The sequence below is a fragment of the Gopherus evgoodei genome, chromosome 4 (assembly GCF_007399415.2).
Source record: "Gopherus evgoodei ecotype Sinaloan lineage chromosome 4, rGopEvg1_v1.p, whole genome shotgun sequence".
Classification (NCBI taxonomy): Eukaryota; Metazoa; Chordata; order Testudines; family Testudinidae; genus Gopherus; species Gopherus evgoodei.
Window position 1 is genome coordinate 75,869,455 of NC_044325.1, and position 13,197 is coordinate 75,882,651.

General features: G+C 44.7%; 1 protein-coding gene across 1 annotated transcript in view; it reads left to right on the forward strand.

The window, feature by feature from the left end:
- Nucleotides 1-13,197, forward strand: part of LRP4 (LDL receptor related protein 4) — a 112,514-nt gene that overhangs the window by 45,552 nt on the left and 53,765 nt on the right. The window contains 1 exon segment of the mRNA XM_030559901.1: nt 9,790-9,936. Coding sequence (XP_030415761.1) covers nt 9,790-9,936 — 147 coding nt within the window.

Consider the following 13,197-nt stretch of genomic DNA (forward strand, 5'->3'; position numbering starts at 1 on the left):
AAAACAATTTTTCTTCCTTCTTATAACAATAGTTTTCAAGTATGTAAAAGATTATGTCCCTTCTCAGTCTTCTTTTTTCCAGACTAAACAAACCCATTTTTTTCAATTTCCCTCATAGGTCAGGTTTTCTAGACCTGTAAAAAAAATTTGGTTGCACTTCTCTGGACTTTTTCACAGTTGTCCACATATTTCCTAAAATGTGGCACCTAGAACTGGACACACTACTCCAGTTGAGGCCTAATCAGTGTGGAGTAGTGTTGAAGAATTACTACTTGTGTCTTGCTTACAACACTAATAAATCCCAGAACAATGTTTCCTTTCTATTCAACAACGTTACACTGTTGACTCATATTTATTTTGATTTATAGTTGTGCATTTGATTTTTCTTTCTCAAATGAAGTAAAGATAGGCACTATGTTTGCCCTTCTCCAGTCTTCTGGGGCCTCACCCATCCGCCAGGAGTTTTCGAAGATATACTAATGGTTCCAAGGTTGCTTTAGCTTGTTCCTTAAGTACCCTAGGATGAATTTCATCAAGCCCTGCCATCCTGAATACATCTAATGTATCTCAATAGTCTTTAACCTGTTCTTTCCCAATTTTGGTCTGTCTTCCTTCTCCCTTATCATTAGTATTTAATTGTGTTGAGTATCCAGGTGCTATTAACTGTTTTAGTACAGATTGAAGCAAAATAGGCATTAAACACCTCAGCTTTATTGGTATCAGCTCTCCTTTTATTAGCTCTCCTTTCCCCTGCTAAGTAGGCCCCTACACTTTCCTTCATCTTTTTCTTGCTCCTAATGTATTTAAAGAATCTCTTGTCACTGCTTTATTATGTCCCTTGCTAGATGTAACTCACGTTGTGCCTTAGCCTTTCTGATTTTGTCTCTACAGGCTTGTGCTATTGTTCTGTACTCCTTAGCAGTTCATCCATGTTTCCACTTTTTTTAGAATTTCCTTTTGATTTGTTAGGTCATTAAAGATCTCCTGATGGAGTGCTGCTGGCCTCTGACTGTTCATCCCAGCATTTCCTTTGCATTGGGATACTTTGCAGTGATACTCTTTAATATGGGCTCCTTGAGAAACTGCCAGTTCTCCTGAACTGCTTTATCCTTTCATTTTTCTTCCTATGCACCTTGCCTATCAGTTCTCTGAGTTTGTTAAAGTCTGCTTTTTGGATGGTAAATTCTAGGTAAATAGGCCTGCACATAGGATGATTGGTTGATTTTTAATATCTGTTTTCTCTATAATGCTTTTGTCGTAAACAGAGTGTTAAGGGTTAATGTCTCTTATACCTGTAAAGGGTTACAAGCAGGAAACTGGACACCTGACCAGAAGATCAATCAGAAGACAAGATACTTTTAAATTTGGGTGGAGGGAAGTTTGGGTGTGAGTTCTTTGTTCTTCCCTCGGAGGGTCTGAGAGAGACCAGACATTACTACAGGCTTTTTAATTGTTTTACACTATTTGCATTTGTGGATCTGGCTGGTTAACTTTTATATGTGTAGTTGCTGGGAATATTTTGATTTGTATTGGTACTGGTGGGAAAGTCTTTTTCTGGTATCTGTAAGCTATAAGACCCTGTAATATTCACATCTTGAAGTTACAGAGATAATTCTCTACTTTTTCTTTGATTTTTTTTCTTCTCTTTCAGCTCCATCTCTTTTTGTTTTATTTCTAGTTCTTGTAGTTTCTTTTCCATGTCTCACTTGTAGTCTGCGTTTCTGATTTGTTCCTCTGCCTCCTGTCTTGCCAGTTCCTGTTTCAGGTCCTTGGTAGTCATGGATCCTGTTTTCTTGTGCTGAGACGCCCTCTGGTGTTTACTGCCTGAAATGCAGGTTCTCTGTTGGCTTCCTGGGGTTGCTTAGCAACAGAGTCCTTTTAACTTCCTAGCCTCTCCCGAAAGAGTTAAAAAGCAAAAGAAACTGTCTTTCATTTACAAATGTGTTCTGGCTGGAGTGCGTTACTGAACACTTAAGGCTGCTTTGTTTAACAAACGACTGTCGTTAAACCTTAATAGCCCTCCCTATGCACAGCTAGACGGAGCAAGAAAAAAAAATTCTCTAGCTGCAGTTTAAAAAAACAAAACAAAACCCGTTCCCTCTGCTTATAACCAGCTAGCAGAGAAGCAAATTAATAATCTTACTGGCTTTTGGATTCTTATCTTTCCCAGACGCTGCACACCATGTCATAGTATTCTTTCTCAAATCTGAACATAGAGTCCAGGAATGAGATACTAGCATGAATTTCCCTAAGCTTAATTACCAGCTTAGATCTGATAGGCTGCCACCACCCAAAAATATAGTGTTTTGGGGCACTCTGACCTCCCCAATCTTCCCTGGGGACCCCAAGAACCCAGATCCCTTGGGTTCTTAAAACAAGGAGAAATAAACCATTCCCCCACCTTTCCCCCTCCCAGAACTTCCCTCCCTGGGCTATTCTGAGATACTGATCTAACCTCTTAAATCACCATACAGAGAAGCATCTCCCTTCCCTTTCAAAAAGAGGCAAACAGATTCAAGGAAAACAGAGAGATTTTATCACTCCCTCCTCCCGTCTCCCCTGCCCATCCTGGTGAGTTATTCCAATCCCCTGGAATAAAACAAGGGAGACAGAGAAAAAAACAATCAATCAGGTTCTCTAAAAAGAAATCTTTTAATAAAAGAAAGGAAAAAGTAAAGAATTATCTCTGTAACTTCAAGATGTAAATATTACAGGGTCTTATAGCTTACAGATACCAGAAAGAGACTTTCCCACCAGTACCAATACAAATCAAAATATTCCCAGCAACTATACATATAAAAGTTAACCAGCCAGATCCACAAATGCAAATAGTGTAAAACAATTAAAAAGCCTAAACCACCTGTTTTACTTACTATATAAAAAGAAACTTAGAGAGCCTGTAATGTCTGGTCTCTCTCAGACCCTCCGAGAGAAGAACAAAGAACTCACACCCAAACTTCCCTCCACCCGAATTTAAAAGTATCTTGTCTTCTGATTGGTCTTCTGGTCAGGTGTCCAGTTTCCTGCTTGTAACCCTTTACATAAGAGACATTAACCCTTAACACTCTGTTTATGACAGCTTTCATTCTAAATTAAATAAAATTTTGTTATAGGATGGCTGCTTGAGTACTGGACACCACTATCATTGCTCCTGGAGGGAACAGAACTGCAGGTACTGAGGATAAGTTTGTCCTGCTGCGGTAATTGTGGTTGGTCACAGGGACGGCAGCCCAGGGGCTGGTCTGAGAGTGAGAAAATTGTGTGATTCTACCCCTAGAGAGGTGACTGCTTGTGGCCCAAGACCTGAGGTGGTGCTCTCAAAGAGAGCAGGAAGGGTCAGAGGTGCAGTTAGCCCACTAACTGAGTCAATATTCTTACAAACTTCCTGTGGCTAGAGAGTTTGTGTGCACTGTTAAACAGCTTCCATTTTGCTTCAGAGACAGGCAAAGTGATTCCTATGTATAGAGAATCGATAGTGTCTTGGTCTCCTTGGCAATGAAAAATTCTAGATAAATGTTTAGCAAAGTCAAGATTGGGGATGCCAGTGTGTGTTCTTGTTGTATAGGAGTCTGCAGTAGCCCAAGTGAATGACATTCTAATGTGATTATAAGGGGATGTTTCTGCCTGGTTGCTTATTTAGTTGCCCGAAGGGGAGACACCCTGACTTCCGGCCCATTTCCAGATTCCTCTAGCTGATTGGAATTGAAACGTGAGACAGGGTCATGTTCCACACCAATGTGCACTTAGTTAGTTTCCTATCACACATGCCCTATTTTTAGAGAGAGCGTTCACCAGCAAGGAATGACACTTCATTGAGTCTCCTCACCCCCACTGCACTCTTTCTACTTTCCCTCAAGGTAATTTGGTATTCTGGGGAGAACAGTCTCCTAATCCCTAGTCTTCTAGGTGTCTCCTGTTACAGAGGGGAGCAGCAGTAAAGTTCCGAGTGTGCTGTATGTGAGAGGATAGAGCAGAGTGTTGGACACAGGAGGTTGAAATCCTGCCTCATTGAAATCAAGGGCAAAACTTTCATTGACTTCGGAGGGGAAGGGGGATTTTACCTTTTGTGTTTATAGAAGAGAGAAACGGTCCACCTTGCTGTGGTTAGTTCTTTGACACACATTAACTGTGATTTAGTTATGTATAAAAAATGTAAGCCTATTTCTCAGTGTTGGAGGAAGGGGTTGTAGTATCTGCAGTGTCCTCAGCTTGCAGTATTGCCAGGGTAAAGCAGGGTTTATAAAAGGCACTACTAGAAATAACCACAAGGCCAGTGAAACTAAAGATCACAAACCACAAAACATTAGGCCACTGAAGATAATAAAAGGCATGTGACTTAACTATTTTATGTACTGTATCAGTTTAGGTCAAGCAAAGTACATTTACTTGGACAATCACTTGTCAGGGATGGTCTAGGTGTACATTGTCCTGCCTCAGCACAGGGGGCTGGACTTGACGACTTCTTGAGGTCCCTCCCAGCCCTAGATTTCTACGATTCTATGATTAATAGCAGAGTTTAACTTTAAAGATGATTATAAAATTGGGAATATAGCAGAGTAAGTTGCAGCACACACAGTGAATTCTTAATATTACTAGACAGCTGCAGTTATTCCCCTTCAGCTCTCTAAGCTCCACCACTGTCTTGATATTTGGCAGCAAAACTAATGCCCCATAAAAATAAACCTCTGATTTGCCATTCATCTAAAAATAATTTGTAAAAGTTTCCCCCCAAGTTTGGGAGTTGACTGTCTTGACACTTTATCTCTTGTTGTTGGCAGATGCCACCTCAAATTGATTGGCTCAAACTCGCTGTAGGCCTAGCCTTCTGTTGAATTACATTTTTATTCTGTTTTTTTCTGGAGAAGGAACAACAATGAAACTGAAAAGTCTCATCCACTTTCCTTTACCTCCCAGATTGTTGCTGTATGGGAAGGCGAAGCTGGGGGTGCTGCTGTGTCTTCCCTTAGAACACAGTCAGAGTTCAAACTAGCTCAGATGAGTTGCCAGGTACTGTTGGGCAAAGTGGTAGAATAATTGGTGCTCTGTGAAGTTGACCATAGAAAGGGATTAGGTAAGGACAACCTGAGAGCACAGAGACAAAATGCAATCGGTTTCTGCCTTTCTAGGCAGTGGTAAGCTCCCAGCAGAAGATGGTTTTGCCCAGAATTTTCATAAGTTTCCAGTTTGAGTGTTTTTCTCTGTCAATGTGGGTTGATGAAGAGATTTGAAGGGGGTGATTGGTCTTGTAAACTTAATTTTGAATTGGCAAGCTGATTATTTACCCCAAATAATTAACTTCCAATAGTCAAGCAAGTTCCATGGATGACATCTTGCTTTCCTCTTTGAACACCGTCACTGTGTTTCCCCACCTTCTGAATCATGCTCAAGTTTCTTAGCTTGGCCTCATCTTCAGGGCTCTGTAATACTCTGCTACTGCGTATGTTTCTGTTTTCTCCCCCCCCCCTTGCTCTGCTATCACTTCCCACATCAATGAAAATTGAAAGATGGATAAGGAACTGGTTAAAGGAGAGACTACAACAGGTCATACTGAAAGGTGAATTCTCAGGCTGGAGGGAGGTTACTAATGGAGTTCCTCAGGGATCAGTTTTGGGACCAATCTTATTTAATCTTTTTATTATTGACCTTGGCACAAAAAGTGGGAATGTGCTAATAAAGTTTGTGGATGACACAAAGCTGGGAGGTAATGCCAATACAGAGAAGTATCGGGATATCATACAGGAAGATCTGGATGACCTTGTAAACTGGAGTATTAGTATGAAATAGGATGAAATTTAATAGGGAAAAGTGCAAGGTCATGCATTTAGAGATTAATAACAAGAATTATTGTTATAAGCTGGGGACGCATGAGTTGGAAGTAACAAGAGGAGAAGGGCCTCGGAGTATTGGTTGGTCACAGGATGACTATGAGCCACCAATGTGATATGGCCATTAAAAAAGCTAATGTGGTTTTAGGATGCATCAGGCGAGATATTTCCAGCAAAGATAAGGAGGTGTTAGTACCGTTATACAAGGCATTGGTGAGACCTCATCTGGAATACTGTGTGCAGTTCTGGTCTCCCATGTTTAAAAAGGATTCAAACTGGAACAGGTACAGAGAAGGGCTACTAGGATGATCTGAGGAATGGAAAACTTGTCTTATGAAAGGAGACTGAAAGAGCTTGGCTTCTTTAGCCTAACCAAAAGAAGGCTGAGGGAATATATGATTGCTCTCTACAAATATATCAGAAGAATAAATACCAGGGAGGGAGAGGAATTATTTAAGCTCAGTACCAGTGTGGACACAAGAACAAATGGATATAAACTGGCTATCAGGAAGTTTTAGATTTGAAATTAGACAAAGGTTGCTAACCATCACAGGAGTGAAGTTCTGGAACAGCTTTCCAAGGGGAGCCGTTGGGGCAAAAGACACATCTGGCTTCAAGACTAAGCATGATAAGTTTATTGAGGGGATGGTATAATGGGATAGCCTAATTTTGGCAATTAATTGGTGTTTGACTATTAGTGGTAAATATGCCCAATGGCCTGTGATGGGATGTTAGATGGGGTGGGATCTGAGTTACTATAGAGAATTCTTTCCTGGGTGTCTAGCTGGTGAGTCTTGCTCACATGCGCAGGGTTTAGCTGATCGCCATATTTGGGGTCGGGAAGGAATTTTCCTCCAGGGCAGATTGGCAGAGGCCCTGGGGTTTTTTTGCCTTTCTCTGCAGCGTGGGGCATGGAAGATTCTTTGCACCTTGAAGTCTTGAAACCATGATTTGAGGACTTCAGTGGCTCAGACATAGGTTTGATACAGGAGTGGGCGGGTGAGATTGTGTGGTCTGCGTTGTGCAGGAGGTCAGACTAGATGATCATAGTGGTCCCTTCTGACCTTAAAGTCTATGATTCTATGATTCCCTTGGTCTCCTTTCCACTCTCTCATCTTTGCACCCTTGTCCCAGCCCTTTACTCTTGAAGCATTTTTTTTCTTTCCTTTTTGTACCAAATGTTAACTATTCTCTGTTCTTTAAAATTCCTTCTAAGAACATGTTTCCATGAAGCCTTTTAAAGGTGATGTGCAAAGGAGGCAGGGGAGAAGGGAAAAGCTTGTTTGTCTCCTCTCCTCCCCAGAACTCTCCTTATGTTCTATTAAAGAAGGTCTAGGAGGCTTTAATTTAAACAGATACACTAGAAGTTGAGATTTATCAACCCTCTTTTTTTTCTTTAAGGACTCTGTAGAGAACTAATAGGTGTTGGACTTCAGATAGCATGGAAGCTCTATTACTGGTGTTGCTGATTATCTCAGCATAGGGTTGGCAACTTTTTAATCACACAAAACCGACACCCTTCTCCGAGGTTCCCCCCCACACACACTCCATCTCCCTTCCCTCCATCACTTGTTCTCCCCCACCCTCACTCACTTTCACTGGGCTGAGGCAGGGGGTTGGGTGCAGGAGTGGTTGAGGGCCCCAGCTAGGGATGCAGGTTTTGGAGTGGGGCTGGGGGATGAGGGGTTTCGGGTGTAGGCTGGGGCAGGAAGTGAGAGGTGTGGGCTCTGGGTGACGCTTACCTCAGAGGCAGCTCCCTCTCGCTTCTAGGCACAGAAGTGGCCAGGTGGCTCTGTGCGCTGCGCCTGCCTGACAATGGGAGCTACAGAGCCGGCGCTTGAGGCAGGGGCAGTGCGTGGAGTCTCCATTGCCACCACTGCGCCTAGGAGCTGGACATGCCAGCCACTTCCGGGAGTAGCATGGAGCCAGGGCAGGCAGGGAACCCGCCTTAGCTCCGCTGTGCCACTGACTGGATTTTTAGTGGTTTGGTCAGCGGTGCTGACTGGAGCCGCCAGTGTCCCTTTTTGACCAGGCGTTCAGGTTGAAAACCAGATGCCTGGCAACCCTAGCTCAGCACTTTCTGGGTCTGATGGCCTCCTTTGTTTTCCTTCCTACTGAGTCATTCTGGAGTGGTGTGTGTGTGTGTGTGTGTGTGTGTGTGTGTGTGTGTCTAGAACGTCTGTAGCAAGTGTTCAGTATTGCCAGCCCATATATTCAAATACCATGCATCAGACCCCCCAAATTCATGAGATTAATTTAAAAATTGAGATATTTAAAAATTAATAATAGTTGTTTTTTGCCTCCCTTCTGGTTTTTTGCCTTGAAGAGAAGTGCCAGCTCCTTCTCCAATTTGTGTGCCATCATCTTAGGTTCAAAACTGCCCCTTAAATACCCCCCCCGCAGTACAGTTCTTCCTGTTAACTGCTCAAAGGGGGCTCTGCTTATCCCTTTCTGTTGCTGAGGGGGTGGTGAACTACCACTCTGTCCCCCTCCCTAGTTTGGCTGTCCCACTCACTCATCCTCCCTGCTCTCCCACGGTCTGAAGTTCCCCACCTGGCCCTGAATTCTCTTGCCCCTTCTATACTGCACTTCCTTTCCCCTCACAGCCTCCTACCAGTCACGTTCTCCTTCTCTGCCATGTTATGTTCCCCTAAGCACACCCCTTTGTTCCTCCTGCTCCCCACATTCCCCGACTCCACATAGTTTCCTGTCCCATTTCCAGTATTGCCAAACCCAAATGTTCAGTATCATGAGACAGACCCCTAAAGATCATGAGACTTTAATAAAAGTTTATTTATATTTCCCTCCTGGTTTGTAAGCCCTTAGGATGAACTTGAGTCCCATATCAATGTTTTTCTACGCTAGAGGCTAGAACTGAGATACTTATGTAATTGAGATGCCGGAGGGCTTTAAATAAAATATCGATCAAATATTACAAGATAGGGAACACCCTGTTATGTAACAGATTTGCCCGCCCTGCTGTCACTGTAGTTTCATTTCTGCCTCCTCTGCATCCTCCTAGGAGATGGTGACCATCTTTCCTGGGGACAGCCAGCTCACTTTCACATGTACAGATTAAAGGGACATGGTGGCCAACTTGCTGAGGGCAGTCTGTCGTTTCATTTCTCATTATCATCAGGGAGACTGGGGGCCATTTTGGATAGGGATAAAACTTCACAAGATTGAAGGCAGAAATCGGAAACTCATATAATTGTTTAGCATCCCTGACAATATCGCAAGACTTGGGATAAAATTGGAAGAGTTCTTAATTCACAAATCATAGACATTTTTAAAGATGCAAATACCTTTTAAGCCATCTTGTCCACCTGTTCCTTCGGGTCCAGTGGTGGAATATTCCCTATAGTCTGTTCGCTATGGCCTTTGTCTTCCGTTCTCTGGTCCTAAGTGACAGGGCTCCCACCTTATCCCTTGGAAATTGATGCCACAGCCTCACCCATCTCACTGTTATAGATCTTCTGGAAGATTCCACCCATATTAACTTTGTTCTTTTTCTCTTAAATGGGTCCTGTGTTCTTCTCTGTTTCCATGAACTCCACAACGAGGTGCGACTGCAAATGTCACCAGATGAATTACAGTGAACTGTTTTAGATCTGTAGGGGTCTGCTCTTAGATGAACTAGACTCAAGTAAATAACAAAGATGCACGGGTGAGAAGGTGACAGTGAAAATTAAATTTAAGGAAGCACAAATATCTGCCTGCTGTGCTGATCCCCAGGCCTCTTCCTGGCTGCTTGCTTTGTGGTGTTACTTCCAGATAGTGTCACTCTGGGAATCTGTACATATCAGTGACACCAAGGATGGAAGGTGTTTTTTCTTTTTGCAATGGGTTGTATATGTGGGGAATAATTGTGATGTTTGGAAGCTGTTGCACTTACGTTAAAACAATGGGATCCTTTCTCGCTCTCTCTAACCATTTTGATTATTTTCTTTGTCTCCCCCTGCAGGTGTAAAAAGCAGCACTGACTGTTCCTGTGGACGCAATCACTTTACTTGCGCAGTCAGTGCCTTTGGCGAGTGCACGTGCATCCCGGCTCAGTGGCAATGTGATGGTGACAATGACTGTGGGGACCACAGTGATGAAGATGGCTGCAGTAAGGAAATAACTCCTTTTGTGTGTACATGTGGGTGAGCACGCTAGCAGGCATCTACAGGCAGGAGTGTGTGAGAGAGAGAGAGAAGGCTGAAATATGAAGGTTTTAACTTTCCTCTATGGACCTGAAAACTCTGTGTCTGATTTAGACGTTAAAATGAGTTTGTTTTGGTTTGTTTCGCACCTGCTAACTGTCCTTTTTGACTGAGGCCTATTTCTGGAATAACAGAGAGCTATTAGTCAGGACTATGTGTATAGGTAGCGCAGGATGGGAATAGTGGAGGCATCTGTAGTCAGAGTAGAAGTCAAAGAGGAGGCTTGCTCTGTACTATGCCCATGTTCAGTCCCTAGCATGCTTTTTTTTTTAAACTTTGATTTACTTCTGTTTGAGCTGATGAAAATAGTTTTGAACTAAAATATAAAACCTGTGAACAGACACACACACCAAGTGAGCCTACCTCTCTGCTCCACCCGCCCTTCAGATCAATTGCCCTTGGGCAGTGTCTCCTTTACCACTTGGCTCCTTTTTGGGAGCTCCAGTGGTCCTGACTGTATGAGATGCTTTTCCATTTATATTCACAACAGCTGAGGTTCACTAAGGTGCTTGAGCTGACAGTCCTCAGATTTCAGAGCTAGGGAGCTAGTAGCTGTGGGGCTCTGGACTCTGAGGCTCCCATATTCTGACAGAGCGCAAATCCACTAACCTCAGGCATTGTGCCAGGCCCATTCTTGCTTTCTGGACTGGTTGGGGTCATGTGGGAGGAATTGTGTTTGGGTGGGGGGGAAGAGGGAGTGTCCTCTTCCTCATGTAAATGGGTTTGTGTAGGTGAGCTATATAGGTGGAGTAAATAAACAAATGTGCTGTGTGAGTATGTTCTGGATTAGTGTGCCCTCCCTCCATCTAGTGGGCTGCAATGTTACCCACCCTGGGTGCTCTGTGAGGGGGGGGGGAAAACAGCCCTTCTAAGTTATGCTCCTGTCATTCATTCATCTGTTGCTGTGGGATCCTGTGAGCGAGATCATCTGACAACTGATGTCTGTGTCTGTTTAGCTGTATGCACAGATGAGAACTGATGAAAAGCTGGGCTCCCAGTGGGTATAGCAGGAAGGAAAATAATTAGAATGCAGAATTCCTCTCCCTAGGACCACAAGGAAATGCAGCTGCTTCCTTTACTCACCTCCTGGGATTTAACAGATTCATTGGAGGATAAAAGCTCAACTTGAAGAATTACTTTTCTTCAATGACCTGGTATTCAAAGGGAATCCAGGCCCCTCTCTCTAGTGGAGGTGGGGAAATCTTTCTCCATTGAGACACGTGTCTCTACCCAACCTCTCCTTGGTTCCCACTGTTCTGACATCTGTGTGGGAGAAAATTTCATTCCTCTTGTGGAATGGAGTATTAGGGAATCCCACTGATGTTTCCTGCCCCCTTTCGATTCTCTGCGTAAGTGTGGAGATCCTGCAGTGCTGTAGGAAATTACCTTCCTCCCCAACCTTGGTTTCCTGCATCTCTGGACAGAATATTTAGAAACATGGGAACTCACAGGGGAAAAGGAGGCCATCAGGAAATTAAAGGGAGCATGACCTGACATAAAGGTGACCAGTGGGAAGAGAACCTGAGACCCTGTGCAGGAAGCAGGGAAATTATCCGAGACAATATTTGGAGAGTCCAAGAACAAAGGAGGAAGTGGAACAATGGGGATAGAATCTGCCCAAGACCTTCAGGACTGCACCAAGGAAGAAAAGCACAAAACTCCAAGAAGAACCTTCATGTGCTGTGGGGTGGGTGCCTGGGAGCCAGGGAAAATCTCAATCCCTGAAAAGGGTAGGAGGAGAGAAACAGGAACCCACCAGTTGTCTGTCTCAGGTTGAGAATAGTGAGACAGGAATATCTGATAACCAAGCACCCTAGGCTGATTTTGAAAATTGGTCTTGCCGGCCTCCAGTGCACTTACTGAGGCAGGACGGGAGATAAAAGGGAGACAGGGTCTACTTGGGCGTCAACACAACTAGTGAGGCGTCACACAAACTGGGGAGGGGTGGCAAATTGATCTGTGATCAGATTGGCTGACCTCCCTACGATTGGGAGGGAGAAGAAATAAACATGGCTGTTGCAGACAACCAAGTGAGCTATAAAGCCTGGGAATCTCAGGCCATCAACATGAATCAGTCTGAGTGACTGACCCTTTACACTCAGGGAGGGGAGATAACACAGCTGCAAACTGGGGGCAGCTCTCTGGGAACAGCAAGTCTGAGACAGGAGTGATTAGACCCCCTGCTGCCAGACTATTGTGTGTAGTTCTGGTTTCCACAGTTTAGAAGGAGAGACACAAACTGCTGGAGCATACAAAGAAGGGTAACAAAACTGGAAAAATGGGAGATGAGCTGGAAGGAGCTAAATTTATACAGGGTAGAAGTAACTTGAGGGGAGGGGTTGGAAAATATCTGCCTCTATAAATACCTACGAGGAAACAGGGTAAATAAAGGGAAAGAATTCTTCAGCTCACAGCCAGGATAGGAAGGAAGGCAAAAGCAGAAGCTAGATCAGAGGTGGGCAAACTACGGCCTACGGGCCACATCCGGCCCATGGGACCGTCCTGCCTGGCCCTTGAGCTCCTGGCCAGGGAGGCTAGTCCCAGGCCCCTCCCCTGCTGTCCTCCCTCCCCACAGCTACACCACCATGGGGAATGGGGAATGTATGTGTGTGGGGGGGATTGGATAAGCATGGGAGTCTCAGGAGGCGGGGGGTGTGGATGGGGTCAGGGGATGGGGAACAGTGGTGGTTGGATAGGTGTGGGGTCCCGGGGACCGGGCTGGGGTGTGGATAGGGGTCGGGGCAGTCAGGGAACTGGGAGCAGGGGGGGTTGGTTGAGGATGGGTTCCTGGGGGGTGGTTAGGGAACAAGGAGTGAGGGGGGGTTGGATGGGTTGAGGGTGCTGAGGAGGGCAGTGGTGGGAAGTGGGGGGGGCAGATGGGGGTGGGGGCCAGGTTGTTTGGTGAGACACAGCTTTCTCTACCCGGCCTTCCATACAGTTTTGCAACCCCAATGTGGCCCTTGGGCCAAAAAGTTTGCCCACCCCTGAGCTAGATGCTGGAGCTGAGAAGCTGGTGACTCTCACAGACGACTTGAAAAGAACCCACCAATCCCAGGACTATGTGAGCATTCCCAATTGCCAGGCTTAGAGAGGCACTCAGAACACTGCTGCTCCATTGAGGCTGCTGAGTCGTCTGAGTGGCTGTCTAGCATGCATCATGCTGCGTG